This window comes from Lepisosteus oculatus, chromosome 3 (assembly GCF_040954835.1).
Source record: "Lepisosteus oculatus isolate fLepOcu1 chromosome 3, fLepOcu1.hap2, whole genome shotgun sequence".
Lineage (NCBI taxonomy): Eukaryota > Metazoa > Chordata > Actinopteri > Semionotiformes > Lepisosteidae > Lepisosteus > Lepisosteus oculatus.
In genome coordinates this window covers 69477300-69497364 of record NC_090698.1, presented here as the reverse complement: position 1 = coordinate 69497364, position 20065 = coordinate 69477300, and the positions used below count along the sequence as shown (strand labels likewise).

General features: G+C 49.5%; 1 protein-coding gene and 1 long non-coding RNA gene across 7 annotated transcripts in view; one reads left to right on the top strand and one right to left on the bottom strand.

The window, feature by feature from the left end:
• Window positions 1-20017, top strand: part of rhobtb4 (Rho related BTB domain containing 4) — a 78232-nt gene extending 58215 nt beyond the window's left edge. For all 6 annotated transcript variants that reach the window (XM_069187468.1, XM_069187472.1, XM_069187470.1 and 3 more), the window contains exons 8-11: window positions 9291-9441; window positions 11373-11461; window positions 11872-11977; window positions 12350-20017. In XM_069187468.1, the coding sequence (XP_069043569.1) occupies window positions 9291-9441; window positions 11373-11461; window positions 11872-11977; window positions 12350-12528 (525 nt within the window). In that variant the 3' untranslated portion in view covers window positions 12529-20017. The remainder of the gene's footprint in view (window positions 1-9290; window positions 9442-11372; window positions 11462-11871; window positions 11978-12349) is intronic.
• On the bottom strand, window positions 10282-11756 carry LOC138237743 (uncharacterized). Its single transcript, XR_011189112.1, has 2 exons — window positions 11447-11756; window positions 10282-10990 (listed from the first exon to the last, which is right to left on the bottom strand). It is a non-coding gene; the product is annotated as an uncharacterized lncRNA (long non-coding RNA).
• Window positions 20018-20065: the final 48 nt, after the last annotated feature.

Below are 20065 nucleotides of genomic sequence, written 5' to 3'. Positions count from 1 at the left end.
CCTTCCAGTATGTCTTTGGACTGTGGGAGGAAACAGGAGCACCCGGAGGAAACCCATGAGAACACAGGGCACACACGCAAACTCCACGCAGGTAGCATCCTCGGTCTGAAATTGAACCCCAGCGCTGTTCTTCCCTTGGGAGGGGTTTTCTTGAGTCAATATCTCACCAGACGCCAGGACGCTGCTGGGCCCCCGTCTCTCTCGCAGAGGGGTGCGGGGAGCAGGGCGGGACGTTTCTTCTGCCTCCTGCCGTTTATATCGTGGTAGACGAACCCAGGCCTTCAGGCCCGAGGCCAGCGAGGCCAAGGGGGGAGATGAGTCTCCCTGACTGCGTCACTCCACCGCCAGGAAGTTCCATCTGGGGACGGCGAGTGGTTGTTGTTGGAAAATTGTGTTTAATGCGCTCTCGCCCCTCTAGGGCAACAGGGGGAACTGGGTTGGGGACCTGGGCGCTCTCTGGGAGGCCTCTCCATGACGCACAGCAGGGCCTGGGCCTGTGGCAGGGGCAGGCCTGTGGAATAATCCTGTGTGCTTTTTGTGGGTTTAATTTTGGTTGCAACAGGAGGTTGACTCCCGAAAGTGTGCCGTGTGGGAATAATTAAAGCAGTGGTTGCTGGGGTTTGCCTGAACAAGAGCAGAGTGGAACATGGCTCGTGTAGGCTCCAGCGATAACAACAACAGCACTCACTTATAGCATCGCCTCAAAGGACGGGCCAGCACAGTGGGAGGAAAAAAGACATTGGTTTAAAAGAGAGGAAGTACCCATACAGATATAAAAGGATTGAGAACAGTCATGACACTCCACGGTCTTGGTGTGCACGAAGAGATTCCCCCATCTTCTTAGGTCCGCAGTCTGGTCTTGGCCGAGAGGCCTCAGCCGGACACAGAGCTTGATACGGGGACAGCTGAGAGCTTGTTAAGTTGGAAGTGAAGGAGTGTAGCCCTTCAGAGCTGGTTTTGGCTGATAATAGATTTAAGATGGCCTTTGCTGCACTGACACACACAAGGTGGTCATCAACAGTATCGATTCTGGGAATGGAAATAAGACTCCCATCTCGGGTTTTGTAAACTGCTGTCTATGGTGCACAGATCAAAGACCACGGACTTCCTGTTGCAGCTGTCGTTTCTGTATGTTTGCGTGCACTTTACATGCAGGGGACGAAGATGCATCTAGTGTGAGATCCACAATACACCTGCCTTGCAAGGAGGTCTGATCCTTCTGTTACACAGAAACCTGAGGTCTTGTAGAAAAGAGGTCCTGCAAGTCAAACATCTGTTTGCTTTTTAGCTTTAACAGCACTGTTTCTACAAGGCCCTTCAGCTCATAAAGCCTGAGGTGGATGAAATTGCTATGCACTACAAGCCCTCCCTTCCCTGTTGCAGTCAGGAGTCTGGCTATGATCACTGCCTTGACAGTGAGGCAGTGAAGATTGATTTTTTTCCCCCCCTTCAGCCCCTTCTGTTGCAAATCTCAATGCATCCGGTCTCTTGCTTATCCCTATTAGCTGTACGTATTAGCCCAGAGCACAAAAACTAACAAAAAAAAACAAAAAAGTGTGAAAACCGACGAAGAGGAAATTAGACACAGGAGAGTCCTGTAGGCCTGGTGGGAGAGACGCAGTGCTGGCATGCAGCTGCCAGGCAGTGGGATCTCATCCTTCACCCCCTGCTGGTGGTTGATGTTGGGGGCAGGGGACCCAGAATGGCAGAAGCAGAAACCCAGAGGTGTGAAAAGCGGAGACACCACAGCAACAAGAGAATGGCGTAAGCAGACAATTAGAAGGCCACGCGCAAATGATCGCATAATTCTTGTTTTAGAGCGTATGAACTGGCTTCAGGTCAGATTTTAAAATCCTTCTGCTTACTTTTAAGTCTTTGCATGGTACTGCACACGTCCAGAGAATCTAGGCGGCGCTTTATCTGTTTACACCCTTTCATGAGATCTGTGCTCAGCTGATTCCAGTTAATGTGATGCCACTGTTTGCACCATGCTGTTGTACAGTAGGTCCTTTGCTTGCTGTGCTCCAACACAAATTTAACTTGATCGTGTTTATTTCCAGGTGTGTTATAAAGTGCTTTGAGATGCCCGCTTTCAAAGGCATTGTGTGAAAGGTTCATTCGGCGGGTGTGTGTGTTGTGGGAGGTGCCCATACTGTATCTGCCTGCAGTCCGTGGGTGCGATCTGTATCCCTTTACATTCTGGTTGCGTGACCCTACATCTCATTACCCCAGTCAGAATGGCATTGCATGCAGTTTATGGTTACAGGGGAAAGAAACTGGACAGATCACTTTTCTAGGAAAGCAGGTCTGCAGGAGTGGGCCCGCCTGCTGTACTGTACTGCAGTGCGCCCCAGGCCCTGGCTGTGTTTGAGGAAGGGGAACTGGACCCAGGGGAAGAGATCTCTTTGTATATTGTTACAGTTCAGGGCAGCAACACTACACTCTCTCACTCAGGAAGCCATGAGGAAACAGGATGCTGGCAGCCTATATATTCTTACAGCCTGAACAGCTGACCAAAAAGATTAGATAAGATCGCTTTATTGGCCAAATACAATTTCTTGTATTAGAAATTTGTCTTTTTGCATACCCCAACTCGCTCTCCCTGAGACACACAGACAGGGAGAGAAGCTGGGGGTCAGAGCGCAGGGTCGGCCATTTATACGGCACCCCTGGAGCAGCTGGGGTGAAGGGCCTTGCTCAGGGGCCCAACGGAGTAGGATTCCTCTGCCGGCCAAGCGTGGTGCAGTTGTTCAGTTCTACAGTACTTGACTCGTGACTGGTTTGTAGTTACAGATTAACCGTTTTACATGTTTGTCTGCATTAGGCCTTGTGTGCTCAAGACCCGTTTGTGTCTGTTTTGTGTTTAGGGTCGAGCTGTGTCCTTGCTTACTGTGTCAAGGCTGCTCACGGGCATGATGTGTAGAAAACGGTGGAGAATCAATGCTGCAGATCACCAGTGTGTGCCAGCCGAACACCACTGGGTGTTTTTGGTGCAATGCGTTATACCTCAGTAAAGATCTCTAGCTCTGTGAAGTTGGCCCCCATACAGACAGAGCTCAGATCTCAACATCTCCAGAGGCATTCGCCTGGGTGTCATTGCCCAATCCGCCACCCTGCTTAAATACCAGTTTCTGTAGTTATGGTTCTGGATAATTTCATGCTCTGCCCCCTGTTAATAATTCCCAGGACTCCTGGCAGTGGAGTGGCATGACTTTGCTGTGCCCCATCCCAGAGGAGATTATTGATTCTTGTCAGAAGGCTCAGCTAGGGCTTCAGTATTACAAGGATGGTGCTCATTAGCTTCAGCTGCAGGTATTGTAATTCTGATACAGAAAAGCTGGCCTCAGCTAAATAGAAATATCACCACTTATTAACCTTTTTTGTGAAAGCCTTTCCAAAGGACTTTGCCTGACAACCCATCAACCCTCGTTGCTTGTTTATCTGGTTACCAACAGAGTTGTGAAATAAGGCAAGACATAGTGACGGGCTACTTCTTAGAGTGCTGCTCGGCAAAGTGTTTTCCAGAGACTCGGCTGCGTGCTGCTTTCTCCAGCTGTGCCCCAGTTTTGGAATTTTATACTGAAATGAGCCTCCCTGAGAGATCTCCGCACACGGGGCTGACGTGCGCACAAGCCCTCCTTATGGCTGTGTGCATCGATGCCTTCTGAATTCCGTTGCCTTTTAATAAGCAGCTCTTAACTCCACTCCAGTGGAACTCCACACAGTGCAAAGACTGAAGAGAAAGCCAATGTTTTGGCATGGCTTTTGTCTGGTTTCAAACATTCCCACACTGTCCGAGAGAGCTGAGAGGAGGAACTGTCCTGCCGGGGATATTTGCTGTGTCCACACTCTATTGGCAGTACCTTGCTGCTTCTTTCCACACTGTAAACGTGTCCGAACAAACAAGAGGAGGCCATCAAGTGGTTCTAGGATCTCTTCCAGCTGTTTCTTGAAGAACACAAGTCAACAGCACGGCTGGGTAGCTTGTTCCAGACTCCCACAGCGTTTTTATTGGTAAAGAAATGCACTTGGCTTCCATTTGTGTCCTCCGGTCCTCTGTTTCACTGTTGATTCTGAACACATCCCCTGGGTTGAGTCGGTCAGTACCTTCGAGGATTGAGGCTCCTTCTTGGCCACCTGCACGGCGTGGACACTGGGGTATCTGCTGCTCTCTGATGCGGGACTTTACTTAGGCAGGGGGTTTGTTTTTGTACATTGTTCAACCTCGTCTTGCATAAATAAAAAAACATTCTTTTCGAAAGCCTTCCGTCAGCTTCTTGTGTCTGCACAGTGCCGTGTTTGTGAGACCGGATAGCACAAGGCTGGCAGAAATCCCGAGTTTTGTCTGCAGCGTTGACAGGGACTATTTTTAATGAGGGCGCCTTCCTCTTTTCTTTTTTTGATTCCATAAAGCTGAAAGAGTTCAGCTCTCATGTTGATTAATCAAGCAGATCTGAAGAGCTGGCCTGAATTTTCCACTTCCCCTTAAAGCTGTACTGGTAGCTTAAAACAATCTTACTTTCTGACTGTACATTTGCAGGGTTGTTACTAAGTGACAAAAAAGTGACACTTTCACCCCCTGAATTTTCAGCCCTATGAGTATAGCATGTACTGTAAGTGTAGTAGGTATTATAACACTACAAGTATTCCTAAACGTGATCTGTATCAGCACTTGGATAAAGGCATTCAAGTGTTTTACTGAGTTATGCTATCTAATTTCATCATGAATTTACAGCCAATACTTGATAAATTGTTGTTTTTGAATTGTTGTGCATCCTGTCCCATCTGCTGGGCTTCACTGCTGCCATGCTCATGTTGACAAATCCCTCCAGCAAATGCAGCGTCTGGAAGATTTGTTCCCGGAAGTGTTACAAAGGAATAGCGCAGGGGTGACACCAATGTCGCACTTCGTGTTTTGTGTGTCCCCCGGACACGTCCTGGGAGTCAGGAACCACCTTCTCCTCAGCAGCGCTTCTCACTGGGGGAGCTCCCAGGCACAGGAAACACAACTGGTCAGAAACCAGCAGAACACCACAGGGGAGGAGACGAGATGGCACGGGCTGACACTGGTCAGCCTGCAGCAGCGTCTCAGTCGAAGGGGATCACAGTTGCTCTTGAGCAACACGGGTCTTCTGGTTTTCTGGCTGTTGTGTATGCTGGGGTGTGGTTTGGTCCACTTTGTGTGGTGGCAGTGTGGTTTCCTGTGTGATGTAAAGAAACACTTTTTATTCCTTTAGAACTTTTCTGTTACATTTCGCAGGTACAGTTCACAGCTGCTAGCTAAACTAATTTGCTTCCCCTAGGGCTCTGTAGATTATATTGATTACTTTTTTTATTTTTTTAAGTTAATTTCTGTTTGACTGATTAGTTAAAGTGGCTAACAGAAGCAGCAGCATAAATGCCAGCAGAGAACCTGTGATGTAATATTTAGGATCAAATTCATACTCTTTTCTGCATTTCTACGTTTGCTGCTCTGTTTGAGCAAGGAAAAACAGCCTCGCCGCATTGCAAAGTCTGAACAGAAATGCCCTGCGTTAATACATCTGTGGTGAGATGCCGAGCTCTGACAAGCAGTGTGCTCTGGCGGTGATCTGCTGCAGTGGGTTAGCTGTCAGGAAGCGTAGCTGAGGGGTCACAGCCAGGTCACCGTCTCTTTGAAGCTGCTTGTTTAGGAGACCTGTGCACTCCAGCTCGTGGAACCTGCTGCATACTCCTTCAAGCTCACATTTGGTCTCCAAGCTGAGCAAAGGTCCGATTGCATGGCCTTCAGACCGACTTCTGTGGTGGACAGTCCGCCTTTCCACGTATACTGTAGGTGTACGGTGTTGGGAAAAGGTCAATACAAATTGGAAGTGTTATTTGTTAGATGAGGTGAGGTTTATCTACTGGTAGGACTTGGTGAGGACTAGGTGAAGATCAGTTGTCTAAATACAGCAAACCGTAACATCTTTAAGGGGTTTACTGCCTTTTCCACTACACTGGAGGTAGAAGACTGCTGTCTGGTTCTGACCAGATAGAAAGCCCGGTGCGATTCTGGGTTGCAGCATTTTCTCAAATCCTTAAATCCGGTTGGTTGTCACTATACAGGTGTCGCTTACCACACTAGCTTTTTGAGAGGGTAGTGAAGTTGTTGGATTGCATTGTTACTAAGGCCATTTGATATTTTCTCCTGTCTTCTATACACACTCCATACTCAGCACTGGTAAAACAAAGAAGTGGGAAGGAGACCTTGTGTGTAGATGAGCTCAAAATGCCAGGGCACAGGATTGCAGCTGATTTCCAGCCGAGAAACAGGATGTATTTCGTTTGGCTAAAATCACTCCATGCTGGATGGGTGCTGTGTACAGTATGGTGTTTGGTTAGTCCCTGACAGATATATGGTATGCTGAATTGAATCTCACAGTTTTTTTTTTCTTTTTACTGTCTGTCATTCATTCACTGAAAAACCAGGATGAATTCCTGATGTTCAGAAGGATTCAGACACTTACTCAAATAGTCGGGCTATTGTTAAACACCGAAAGAGGCTGCTGTGGTTCAGCTCCAGTAGGAGCAAGGGTAAAGGATTTTTTTTTTTTTATATCGAAGGGATCTTGTTATGGGCTGAGAAAGCAGACGGAGAGGGCATGTGTCAGTTCTCGCTGTGTTTACAGCACAGACACCTGCACCGTGCATGCGATGGAGTTAAAAATAGAGCCACAACAGCACCGTTCAGCCAGGGATGTTGCAGCCTTGACTTGCTCTGACATCACCAGACTCCTGTTGCTATAGCAACGCAGCCTACCTGAGCGCGCGCTGTGCGAGAGAAGAGTGACGAGCTCGCAGGGCTGCTGTCTCTTGGACCACCCTCCCGCAGGTTGACCAATTCCTGGGACGCTCGCGATAGCCCTGATCTCCATTTGGCGTTTAGCCACAGGCAGTTAATGCAATCTGCTAACCTGGCGTTCTCTCTGCTTGTGTTCCTTTAAGATCCTGCGACCACAGTGATCAAGGCAGTAGTAGCTAAGTGATTCTAGGATCTCTTCCTGCTGATTGTCGAAGGAAACAAGAGCATCAGCTTCAGCAGCGTGGCTCTATGGCTTGTTCCGGCCTCTCACAGCCCTTTGTGTAAAGTGCCTCCTGCTCTTGGCTCAGGCAGCGTGTGTGTCTGGGTGTGACGGGGGGATGGCAGTGTTCATCTCACCTCAGGCTCTGCATTATTTAATGGGGCTGACGCTGGCTTTAAGGGCTGGCATCTACTTTATTTTTCCCCATCCTGACCTTTCTGAAGTAATTAAGGGCTTTAACAAAGTTGACATTCTGCTAATTGGCACTGAGGGCTCAGACAGGGTGAGGACACCCATGGAGCTTCTGTACCCCCACTTAGGGAGTTCTGTCCCCCAGGGCACAGTGACCTTTTCTGTGGGCCGATCCACACAGATTACTGTGGGGGGGGGGTGTGGATCGTAACTAATACATTTGGAAGGTGGCATTTATTTGGTGGCGTTTCTTTTATTCGAAGACTGAAAGTTCCTAAAAATGTTGTCTAAGCCAGTTTTGCTCACCACAACCCAGCGCCTCCGTCTGCTTCTCGTTCAAAACTGTAATGGGACGAAGGCGTCAGAAGTTGTCGGGGCAGCAAGGAGACATTGCATGATGACCGCTCGCTGTGGGACCAGAGGGGCCCGGCTATCGGGTTGCTGTCCACAAGCGTGTCTTCCAGCTCCCTCGGTGACAGCTGGGAGCAGGGGGTATCGGGAGGGGTGCAGGTGTGGGGTATCGGGTGTGGGTGCGGGGTGTTGAGGAGGGAGAGCAGGGGTCAGAGCCTGTTTTGAGGCCTGTAAGTGGAGAAAGGGGGATGGGAGGGAGTGTGCATCCCCAGCACTTTCTCTTCCCAGCAGTCCTTCTCATCCCTACACCATCGGTTTAGGTCTTTAGACCATTCAGGGGAAGTACGCCATTGTCTGCATTTTTCAGTGTTTATCCAGGGCTCAGAAAGGTCTCCAGCCAGACGTCATGGTCTTTCAGGTGTCGACAGGGAGGCTCAGCGTGCTGGAACGGGGACCGTAGTGAGGGCTTTGAGGGACGAAGTTGCTGGCCTGGCCATCAGTATCTTTGTTCCTGCAGCTGGGCTTTTATCTGCACGGGATAAAAGACCCCACAGTGAGACTGCCCTTTACAGAGGAGCTGACTGCTCTCTGCGTCCGGCAGAAGAGCACTTCACCTGTCTCTGCTTTTCCTGTGACATCAGTTCTTGCTCTCCGTATCAAAGTGTGTTGTGTTCTGCTGTCTCTGTGCTGCTGGTTCAGCTCTAATTTTCCACCGTTATTTCTCTCAGGACCAGGCATGGTTTGTTTGTTGTTTCTACATCAGTCTTGTTTTGGGTGAAATTGTGTGCTACAGAAATATGTGCAGTTGGACACCCAAGGAGTGACTTTAAATCAACAGTGCTTCAGTAGCCCTTTTGAAGTATAGGTACTGTATGAAGGAAAGAGCAAATCATTAAAGCTTGACAGCAGTTTTGCTGCAGAGTGAAGTGAATCTCTAGGTGAGCCCTCATTACCCTAGTGCTTACTCATAGGTCCTGCACAGCTGGGTCTACAGGCCATAAAGATCACCAACCACAGACACCTGAAGGAAATGGTTCTGTTGTTCAATTAACCAAATCATTGTTCATTCCGGTAATTAAGAGCTTAGGTTGGATTCAAAGCCAGGTGATGCCACAGCCCTTGAAGTGTGGAGATCAGCACCTCCTCTGCAGACCAAAAGCCCAGAAAGCACTCTTCACACGGACATGAGGTTGGGGTCAGGATTCTCAACGCTGCAAGAGGCATGAATGTACTAGCCTGTGCAGGCCGATTTTCTGGGATGTTTCCTGGAAATGCAGTTGGGAAAGTTTTTCCAGGTCAGTAAGCTTGCAAACAGCCAGATGAGCCGTTTGGAGCGCCTGGTCTCAGAGCCAGCTTGTCCCCAGCCTTCTGCACGGCAGCCCTGGTGCGTTTCTGTGCAGCTCAGCTGCCAGGCGACGGGCAACACAGAGGCGAGCAGTTCTCTCTCTCCCCTAGAGAGAACTACAGCTACCATTATGCTACAGGTCATCTCATGGATAGCGTGAGCTGCAACTTTCTGGTGTGTTGAAAACAAACCTCCCGAGTGCTATGGCGTAATCTGTCAGCCTTTTCGCGCTGGCTGTGTTTTCATGGGGACGGCCAGCTGCAGGCGTGCTTGAGCGGGTGGCTCCAGTCCGTCTCGTGTGGAATGGAAGGCCTGAAGTGGCCTGAGGTAATGCTGTTCTGTCTCCTCCTCTCCCCCAGGTCTCCATCCCTAACACCAGTCGTGCCTGTATGCGAGCGGTGCTGGAGTACCTGTACTGCGGCCTGCTGATGCCCACCCCCTCCCTGCAGCCCATGGAGCTCATCGTGCTGGCCAACCGGCTGTGCTTGCCCCGGCTCGTCGCCCTCACAGGTAGCTGACGAAGGCCCTTGGAGTGGTGATGAAGGCAGCCGTAGAGATGGGAGGAGTCGGCTCGCGTTCAGACTGCGAGGAGCTGAGGGGAGACTGTGAGGAGTAGGACAAACTGTGAGGAGCTGAGAGGAGACTGTGAGGAGTGAGACAGACTGTGAGGAGACGAGAGTAAACTGTGAGGAGTGAGACAGACTGTAAAGAGCTGAGAGGAGACTGTGAGGAGTAGGACACACTGTGAGGAGCTGAGAGGAGACTGTGAGGAGTAGGACACACTGTGAGGAGCTGAGAGGAGACTGTGAGGAGTAGGACACACTGTGAGGAGACGAGAGGAGACTGAGGAGTAGGACACACTGTGAGGAGCTGAGAGGAGACTGAGGAGTAGGACACACTGTGAGGAGCCGAGAGGAAACTGTGAGGAGCCGAGAGGAAACTGTGAGGAGTGAGACAGACTGTGAGGAACCGATAGGAGACTGTGAGGAGTAGGACAGATTGTGAGGAGACGTGAGGAAACTGTGAGGAGTGAGACAGACTGTGAGGAGACGAGAGGAAACTGTGAGGAGTGAGACAGACTGTGAGGAGTGAGACAGACTGTGAGGAGCTGAGAGGAGACTTTGAGGAGCCGAGAGGAGACTGTGGGGAGCCAAGAGGAGACTGTGAGGAGTAGGACAGACTGTGAGGAGCCGAGAGGAGACTGTGAGGAGCCGAGAGGAGACTGTGAGGAGTGATTCAGACTGTGAGGAGATGAGAAAAGCCTAAGGAGTGAGACAGACTGTGAGGAGTTGAGAGTAGAGGAGACTGGTGCTGCAATCACTGGAAATTTGTCAAAAATCAGCCAAAGTAAACTTTTTACTATTTGTATTTAATCAAACATTGACAGAAGCTTTCATATTAATATTGTTTTACCTACATCTTAATGGAAAAAAACATTTTTCAACGGCCCATTAAGCCTTTTTGTTCCATAGCGCTGCGCTCTTCCTGTTTGCAGGGAGCTGTGGCACCAGTCTAACTGTACAATTCCAGTGAGACTTCAGCCTAGACTCTTTTCCCTCAAAATGTACTTCCGGGTGAAATTCCGTCTTGGTTACTACGCAACATGAAAAGGGGAGCAGGTCTGGCCCAGGAGTGCTACAGTGGTGACCCCAGCTGGACACGCGGGGTCTGGCGTGAGCTGGAGCATGCTGAACGTGTTCACTCCTGACTCGCTCTTCAGTAACCGCTGGCTTCCAGCAGGATGCGCCATACGGGGGGGGGGAGGTCCTGGGGGGGGGCTGTTGTTCCCAGTTGACTGGCCTGTATTCACACACTCCTGCACACGGCCGAGAGCCTGGAAGAGCCCGTCTCCATGGCAACAGCATGGCCGGATGGCAGCCAGGGAAGAGACGAGGGGGGTTCTGGCTCGTTACGGGCTGTTCCTTCTCTTCCTCTTTGCCTGCCTCGCCGTCTCTCCACCGCTCTCGGATTCCGAGGGCTTGATTGGCACGCGGCCATGACCGCATCGCAGGTGTTTTCCCAAAGTTCTTGAAGCGGCCAACATTGACGCTGACGTTGGCTGTTGTGGATAAAGGGTCAGTTTTAAAGTAGCGAAGGTATAACTTCAATTGCCGCTCACTCCATGTGTTCCTAATTTTTCCTTAGATATTAAAATGCACATCTAACAGTTGTTGCAAGGTGCACTGAAGATTGCTAGACTGTATATATCAGAATGTTTGTTGCCACCTTCTTTTATTCATTTCCAAGGGTGTTGCAAACCACTATCCTGTTCAGTGTCCCACAGCGAGATTAAATTCATTTTAAAAATGTTTGAGGCTTAATTGACATTAATTGGAGTGAGGTTAAATCCCGTGCGTTCAGAAGCGTGCCACTGGCGCAGGGTCTGCAGAGTGCAGTGCGCGGTCCGGACACTCACGTTGCCCCGGTCTCGTTGTCCACAGAGCAGCACGCGGTAGAGGAGCTGCTGCAGTTCGCGGTGCAGGGCGCCGACATCGATGGACAGGTGCTCACTTACCTGGAGACGGCTCAGGTGAGCAGCAGCACGCACCCACAAGGCTTAGGCTGTAGGGACGCATTAGCCCCGTCGTGCCTGTGTGGTGGGGGATCCGAGCACCGTCGTATTGAGGTGTCTGCCGGGGCAAAGCAGTGCTTTGGGAAGACCGGAGAACTTGCTCCTGTTTCCGTCCTTGGATCAGTGTCAGGGAGGCTGGGGCCGGGTGGTTCATTGCAGCTCGTAACAAAGCCCAGCTGCTGGCTCGCGCCTCCCTGGAGCAGCAGCTTGTTGTCAGCTGTCAGAAAGGCACCCGAGAGCCCAGGACTCGTTGTGTTTCCGATCTTCTGCTTTCACTTCGGCGGGGGGGGGCTTGTGGGCTCTGAGGGAGAGCGCGCCGATGGTATTGTGATGCAGCTTCTTCCGTTTCCCTTTCCGGTGCTCTGCAGTTTCACAATGCCAAGCAGCTGGCGGCCTGGTGCCTGCATCACATCTGTACGAACTACAACAGCGTGTGCCGCAAGTTCCCCAAGGACATGAAGGCCATGTCCCCAGGTAACCTCCGACCCCTCCCGCTGCCGTTTCGATGAGATGTGTCTTTCAGTGTATGGGGGAAGGGTTTAACATGTGTACTTCACTGTTTTTCTGTTGCTGATGCCCAAAATAAGCGCACTGTGTCAACAGAAGTATAGCTCGAAATGCAATAGAATCCCAGGAGGAAAAACTGCTTATTTATGGGACTCTGGTATTTTGCTCATTTTTCCAATGAGAATTGACTTGCGCCAGCTCTTTAAAGTCACGCCTGGCTCATTTTCCCTGGCCGTGTTTGAGGTGCTTCTGTGCCACGGGGCCGGTCTCAACGGATCCGAGTAACTCTGTTTATCCCCGTCTCTCCCCCTCGCTCTCCCCCCCCCCGACCCCGCGCAGAGAACCAGCGGCACTTCGAGAAGCAGCGCTGGCCGCCTGTGTGGTTCCTGAAGGAGGAGGACCGCTACCTGCGCTCGCGGAAGGAGAGGGAGCGGGAGGAGGAGATCCTGCGCAAACAGCATCACAAACGGGGCTGGTGCTTCTGGAGGCACTCCCCCTCCTCCCCCCACATCTCCTGAGGGGCCCCCCCGGACACCCCAGCACAGGGCAGGGGGCCCACGCCCAGATCTTTCTTACCCTAACCCCCCCACCCAGGACGGCAGACACCCCAGTTTCTCCCTCTCGCGCTTGGAGAAGGCCTCAATCTCGGCCAGGCCGCTTCGGGATCCTTCAGGCAGGGGCGAGGTGGGAATCCTGGGTCATAAGCAACTCGGCAACTAAGCAACTAGCAACCAAACAAGGAAGTTGGGCTGCGTGGCCCCATGTGTTTCATGCGATGAGGAGGAACTGCGGGCGACAGACGGGGCCGCCGAGCGCCGTGCTCCCTGTCAGGGCAGCGGCCCGGCCTGCCTCGTGCCCACCCCCAGCCGCGCGCTCTCATGAGGATGGAGCTGGAGTGAGGGAACCACTCCGTTCGTTGCTCCAGTGCAAAAATGATCCCTTCTCCAAGCAAACTGCCACTTCGTTTTTCAAGTCTGTTAACAAGGCAAATAATAATAATAATAATCATCTATTTGATCTTAATCGCATGTTTCATGCTGGACTGACCAGTTCGGAGACTTTTGCCCTTCGTTTCGGAGAGAGGAGGATTGCTCCGAAACTGGTAAAACATCGGGAGAGGCGACGTTTTAACACTCGGACTGATGATGAAGCTCCTCGCAGCGCAGAGCGCCTGGCTCAGTTACCGGCTCAGGTCGCATCTGCACTCGGTGAGCATGGTAACTCTTCCACACTTCGCACGCTCGCTGATGATTATTTATGCAATCACTTCCGATAATTGCAAAACCTGGGCTGATTACCCTGCTCAGTGGCTGCACAGGTGCGTAGTGCCTGATCTGATGTGATGGGGCGTGAGAGAGCACAGTCTCCGGTGAGGACACACAGTGGCGCTGTGAGGCCCGGGACCCAGAGACTGGGATGGATCCTGACGGGATGTGACAGCGCCCAAACTCCAGGCTCCCTCCACAAAACAGGATTTCAGAGACAGGCTCTTTTTTTTGGGGGGGAGGGGCATTTTTTCTCTTTTTTTAGACTGTTATTGTACAACGTGCAAAAAGAAAACAGCAGTGCCCCAGGTCAGTGCGATAAAGCCTTTCTTTCCACGCGGAGAGATCAGCGATTCGATGGGAAGTGGTTTTCCTGACGAGGGCTCTAACCTGGAAACTGCTTACAGGCTTAGTCACGGCCCCCAGAAAATCGGATTTGCTGTCGGAAAATGGGAAAGGTGGCAGGAAAGGAAATGGGTGAACCGGATTCCCTGTTCTAAAGGAAGAAGTGTCCTGCCTCGCCTGCCTGCTGGAGCTGCGCCCCTGTTTTTTTTTGTTGTTGTTGTTTCTCGACCTTCTGTCTCTTTACCGTCTGTCTGGCAGGAGTGCTCACACAGGCTCCCTGCCCCACACCGCTGGATCGGGCAGCGCCTGTTCTCTGGAGACCGTGAGCTCCTGTGGCTCGCACCATCGCACTGAGGAGGAGGAGGAGGAGGAAGGGGGGATGCCTGGGACCCCAGGCCCAGCTGCTGAGACACACCAAGTGGGAACAAGTGTCTGCCACTCTCCCCTTCATACTCGCACACACACCCTTCCTCCGAACCCCGTTGGTCTCGGCTTTATACCTCCTCACCACTTGAGGGCAGCACTTCCACAGCACACAGTCCCCCTTCCCCAAGACTTCTGTTTTTCTTTATTAATATTTTTTCCTCAAAGCTTTGTGAGGTCAGCTTGGTTGACTGTTCTGACATCAGTAGTTAATGGCTAATTTATCTATTTTTTTTACAAAGTGGTTGTACTTCACCCATAATTCTCGTCGCAAACCAAAAACGAAGCTGTGAAGGTTCTCTGACTTTAAGCACAATGTGACTCTCCAGACCCTTGACCTCCCCCCTGCCTTCCTCTTTCTGCCCCTGGCACAGCAGGAGCAGTCGAGACGGGATACTGTCCGGGTGGCCAGACAACATGATTGTGTAGTGTTGTGGAAACGGAAGTTACAAAACTGGGGGAGCTCATTATAGAAGCTGTGCAGACAGAACAGAGCTGTGCTTACAGTTTCAAAAGATCAGCCTACACAGAACACCGGGCACAGTGCTTGTAGGTTTTCGCAAAACATTTACACCTTTGTTTTCTAGTAAGAACCTGTGCTGCGAAGTTATAATTTCTCCCATAGATCTTTAAGAGCTCCAATCTCCGAGTCTCTGCTGGTCATTTATATGCTTAACTTCAGGGGAGCTTCTTATTGTTTCTCCAAAATTGTACAATGGATATTTTACGAACAGGGTCCTGCCTGCCTAGTTTCCTGAGTAGTTCTCCTTATTGAGTTGCTTGGTGTGTTGCTAGTGTGTGTGACACCAACTTGTCTCCATTTACTGTGCGATGTGTGTGGGAGGCATTACTTGTGCATGTTCTCTGATAACGACAAGTAGAGCAAACCTAACAATCTAATGCTGGAATACCTGGTAAACAATAACACCACAAAGGGGATAGGCGTTGTGGTTTCAGTGCAGCTGTGGCTGTAAACGAGAGCAGTATTAGTGCTGCAGATCTTTGTATGTTGTCTCTCAGCAGCAGCGCCAGATAACGTTACTCCACAATCGTATTTATAAATTGCATTTGGATCTGAGGTACAGATCCCTTCTGTAGTAGGATGATTAGTACAGACCGTGAAATAGGACCATTGCAATAAACTGCATGCTCAGGACTGAGGGAAAAAGTTAGAAACACGCAGGGCCTGATTGTAGATGGTCATGAAACTTGGGCTGAAAATGAAGGAACAGGAGCAGAAACCGAGCCTGAAAGTTGAGACCATTCCACTGTCTTGAGGTTTGCTTATTAAAAAATTAGAGGTGTGTACCTGTGTCCAGTAGGCGCCATGCTGCACTGTCGAACCAGTGCATCATGTCTAGGTCTAGGGGCCCTGATCTGGCGACATGAACAGTGTAGTGGGGGCAGTGGGCTTGTCTGAGCAGGCCTGCAAGGCTGTGACAGAGCTGGTTAACAGGAGCCAGTAAGGACTGGAACTAGAACAGCCCCTCACCAGCAGCATATACTGTCTTCGCTGTTGCTGGTGTACGGCTCTCCAGAAAAACCTGCGATAACGAAAGCAAGCAGAGGAATTTTTCTTACGAGACGCGGGAGCACACGTACTGCGCACAGGTGCACTGACGTGCCCTCCTGGAGCAGGACTTTATTTTAGATCATGCATAATTGTTTTTAAACACTTTATTTTCCACACCTCTTTATTTTCTCATTAGTAATAAAAGATTTGCAAACTTTTAGCCTAGGCTTTATATACAGTAATTCTTTGTAGGTACAAGACAGAGGGCCTTTGATATATCGTTGTGCGTCTTTGTCGTGTGTATACTGTAACTGGCGCGCTCTCAAGTATAGTGGTTCCCACACAAGCTGTATGGATGCAGTTTGAAGGTGTGTCTTGAGAGCCCTTTATTCTCTGCTTGTGTTAAACTGTCTTTTTGACAGGCGGAGGTCAGTCTGTCTGGACAGATTGCAGTAGCTTCTGAAGGTAGTTTAAATGAGTAGTCTCACATGGGGTCTTGTTGCAAATGTTGCTAAATTATAAATGCCTTTGTGTTCTGTATTATTACATAATGTTGTTCTGCTCATGTAGACGGTAGTTCAGTGTGATAGAAGGTCGCTCCAGACTGTGAGGTCGGGCCTGGGCTGGAGTGTCAGTGTCACCTGTCTTCCTTCTCCACTGTGGCCTGTTCACAGGTCTTCCTGGGCTTCTCTCCAGAGCGGCTCTTTCATTTGGCGCTGAGCACTGTCTGCTTCAGGCGGCTGGCAGTTTCCAGTTTGCGCTGGAGTGCAGGTAGCAGCAGAGAACGCCTGACTTCTGCAAGACATATAGCAATCTGTCTTGACTTCGAGTGTTCATTGAAATTTAAAATGCTGTGCGTTTATGCATGCATGTCAGTATTTAGTTGTGCTTCAAGACTTCTTTTGAACCTTAATGGGACTCGTGTGTGTGTGTGTGTGTGTTGTGGGGGATGTGCACAGGGAAAAAGCTAAAAAAACAAATTGAAAGGAGGTTTATTTGTTCCCCGGTGGTGGAATTAATTGTGTGGACTTGTTTAAGAAAATATGGACGACAGTTTAGGGTGGAGTTTTCATTTCCTTGTTCTCGCTGCACGCCAGATGTGGACAGCGTTAACCCATTCAGTTGCAGGAGATATCCTGAATCTTTTGGAATATCCAGGGATTTCAGGGTCTGTCTGGCCGAGAGCTGGGGTGGAAAACCGCAGAGAGGCGTGCAACAAAGCAAAACTCTGAGCAAGCTGAAAGATATTGATGTGGGTGAGTGACTGGGCTTGCTGGTTATATACAGCAGTGGTATAGGTCTGAGACTGTTGCTTCATTCAGATGAACAATAGCTGACGCAGCCTGCTAGCAGCATGAGAGATTCCTTTGTAGATTTAATGCCAAGTTGGCATTTCTTCGTCTGCTGCTGCTCATTACTGCAGTTCTTCACTGGCGGCTCTGGTGTCCACTCCTCAAAACCACAGCAATCAGAATGAGTTCTAGGACATATCCTCCCTGTCCAATCAGGGCACACAGCTGCCCTCCCTGTTGGGAACCATTCTAGGACGTCCTGTCTCCGCAGAGTTCCCATCCTCTAATTCCATAGTGTAATGTTCAGGATCTACGCAGGATCTTTCCTGACCCACAGAGTGCAGGCCATGCTTGTGGTTGAGGAAAGAAGACTGAAGTAAGTAACATTTGTTGGTATGCAGCTTCTGTTCATTTCAGCTTGCAGGGGAAAGATGTGAGTACTGTTGTTCACAATGTGGTAGTGGTCAGGTGGTAATTGGTCAGTGTTGAACATTGTGTGTAATGATGCCTGGAAATCAAAATGACAATGGATGTGACTGTGCTGTAGTGCGAGTGTTGACTCTCTCTGGGAGTAGCTCAGTGGCAGAAACCTGTTAAAGTGCAACTTTAGTGCCCAGTTCTGCGGTCTCTTCCACAGCCCGACTTCCAGCACCACTGAAACTGCAAACAACGCTTTACCTCCTGGTTTTGGTTATTTTTTAAAGCTGCACAACGACCAAGGGCTGTTCAAGCTAGGGAGAGGACGAAGTCCTGGGCTGGGGTGGGGCTTCGAGGCAGCATCACTTCTTAAGCTGTAAAGGGAGAGACGTGTTGCTCAGGGCCTCCTTAACCAGGGCAGAATGAGAGAGCGCCCCCTTTTGTTTAACCTTGGTATTTCCTGTGCCTTCTTATACTGTGTTGCCTGTCTCTGCAGCCTTACCCTGCCGAGTGGGACTGTGGAGAGCGTCTCTCGCGCTGCCTGTGACCTCTCAGCTCAGGTGCTCATGTTTAGACCGGTCCTGCAGCCAACACAGACGAGTGGACGCTGGCCAATGCGTTTTCGTGCTCGTGAGGCAGCTCTTGCATGCTGACGTTGCAGTGATGTGGTGTCTGCTCGTCGCTGCTGTTGCACGGTCCCAGTCTCCGCGGTTGTGATGTAAACTCGTGCGCTCATAGCGGCGGGGCTGGTTCAGGCTGATCAGACGGGCCGTGTCGGCCTCTCTGCACCGTGTGCTTACAGCACAAACGCACAGCCAGGGAATGGGTAGGAAGTGCTGGCTTGGAATGACAAAGAAGTCACGCAGGCCGAGCCACAAGATGATCAGCTGGGTGTTCTTACAAACTCCCGTCGAGTTCACAGGTGTGATTTGCTTGACACGCGGTGGGGTGGATGTTATTTCTGTAACTCGTGCTTTTTTTTTTTTTTTTTTTTTTTTGGCTGGTATTTATTTAAAGTGTGATCCGTTTGTCCAAAGTGTTAAACGTCTGTTTGTTCGCGAGCCCCGTTACGGAATATTCCCAAGTTAGGAGTGCCGGCAGAAGCTGGAAGGCGTTGAAAGCTGCCTTTGGAATTTTCTTCCTTTTCTATTTAGAGTTTCGTGTTTGTCCTCCTGTAAGATAATATGCAACACGTTAAAAACGAAGTGGGCAATAAGTAGGAACAGCAAAGTTCAGCCAGAAGTGTCCGTTTGTAAGGAACTGGACCCTTGTCCTTACTCCGAGCACCGTGCTGAATTCTTTAAGCCGGCTCCCTTTGGACACGCAGGGATTTTGATTTGTTTACTAGCGGTAGCTGGGTGAAGGGGTTGATGATTTTGGATTAGTGGGTAGAAAGTAAGTTATAAGAAAGAAAACACGGGAGGAACTCAAGAAGATCTTGGGGAAAAAAAAGTATTAATAGTGAACATGAACTTTACTGCTCCTGAAACTAGTTACTTCCCTCTAAACAAGGTCTTTTTGACACAAATGTCAGGTATTTTGCCTATGTATAAAAAAATAAGAGCATGCTTTTCAATTGTACAGGTGTTACTTTATATTTAGTTTCCCACATTAGCTCTGCACACTCTTGAAACATTAGTGTGCATGCTGATCGATTGTATCAATCAAACCTCTCACAGTGTCGGTGCGGTATTTCAACCTGTCTGTGTTTCATGAGTGCAGTACTGCTTTTGGTCTTGTGATTTTTTTTATTTTTTACTCATACTAGTGAGACAAGCACACAAAGACACTTAAAACCTGCAAAAAGTTTCCTCTTCAGCGAAAGTGTAGCGTGCTTGGTCCAGGGTATAGGAGTTCCTGCTTGGGTCCCAGCAGGGTGTAATAAGTAATCAGATCATTGTTTTTTTCCAAACGGCGAGGGGCACAGTTGGTGTTCACCTTGTGTCCTTATATGACATAGTCTCTGGTAGCCGGTAGTTATACATCAGCTGGTCTCCTCAATGGCAGGCAACTCCATTAGCTGCACAGTTGTGTGCAACCTGGGACCTAAGACTCCAATTTCTCTCCCCACTCACTGCCTTCAATATTAAGCTAAGGATGCTGCATACTCTTCCATTGGTTCCTAACACTGGGAAATGGGAATAACCATGCTGTTCAGCTCTAGGTACAGCTGTAATTGCACTCGGCACTCTTCACCTGAAGGACTTACCTGCACTATTTTATTATTGTTACCCAGATACACTGACTACCTGACCAGTCACAAGCAACTTTTCCCCCTTCTCTGGCTGTTACAGTTCACCAGTTTGCCCAGTTGGATTTCCTGCGGTTTCTGAAGGAGGGGTGTTTTGTCTATGGGAGCATGCTCGCAGCTGGGAGAGGGAGTTCAGTAACTGTGACTGGTCCACAGGGGTGCTGGGCTGTTACCTTTTTTTTGTTGGTGTGATTTTTAAGTACCTGTGCACTTTTATTCTTTATTCTACAGAATCTTTCTGAGCTTCTTTGTGCGGACCTTAAACAGTTAGAACAACAAAATAGAAATTAAAACACTTTAAGGGCTTGTTTTTTAAAAATAAAATCAGAATGTTTTGCTGCTGTTGCAAAAAAAAAGGTAAACAAATCCTTTGTAATATTTTTGAACCACTGTGATTTGTACAAAAACGAAACAAAAATGTAGAAAAATGTTAACTTTTTGCCATTTCAGTATTTTAATGTTTGACTTGACTTTTATTAAAACTTTGCTAAACTATTTAAACCGGACTCCTGGTTTATATTTTAAATGCCGTGTGTTGTGATGAAGATG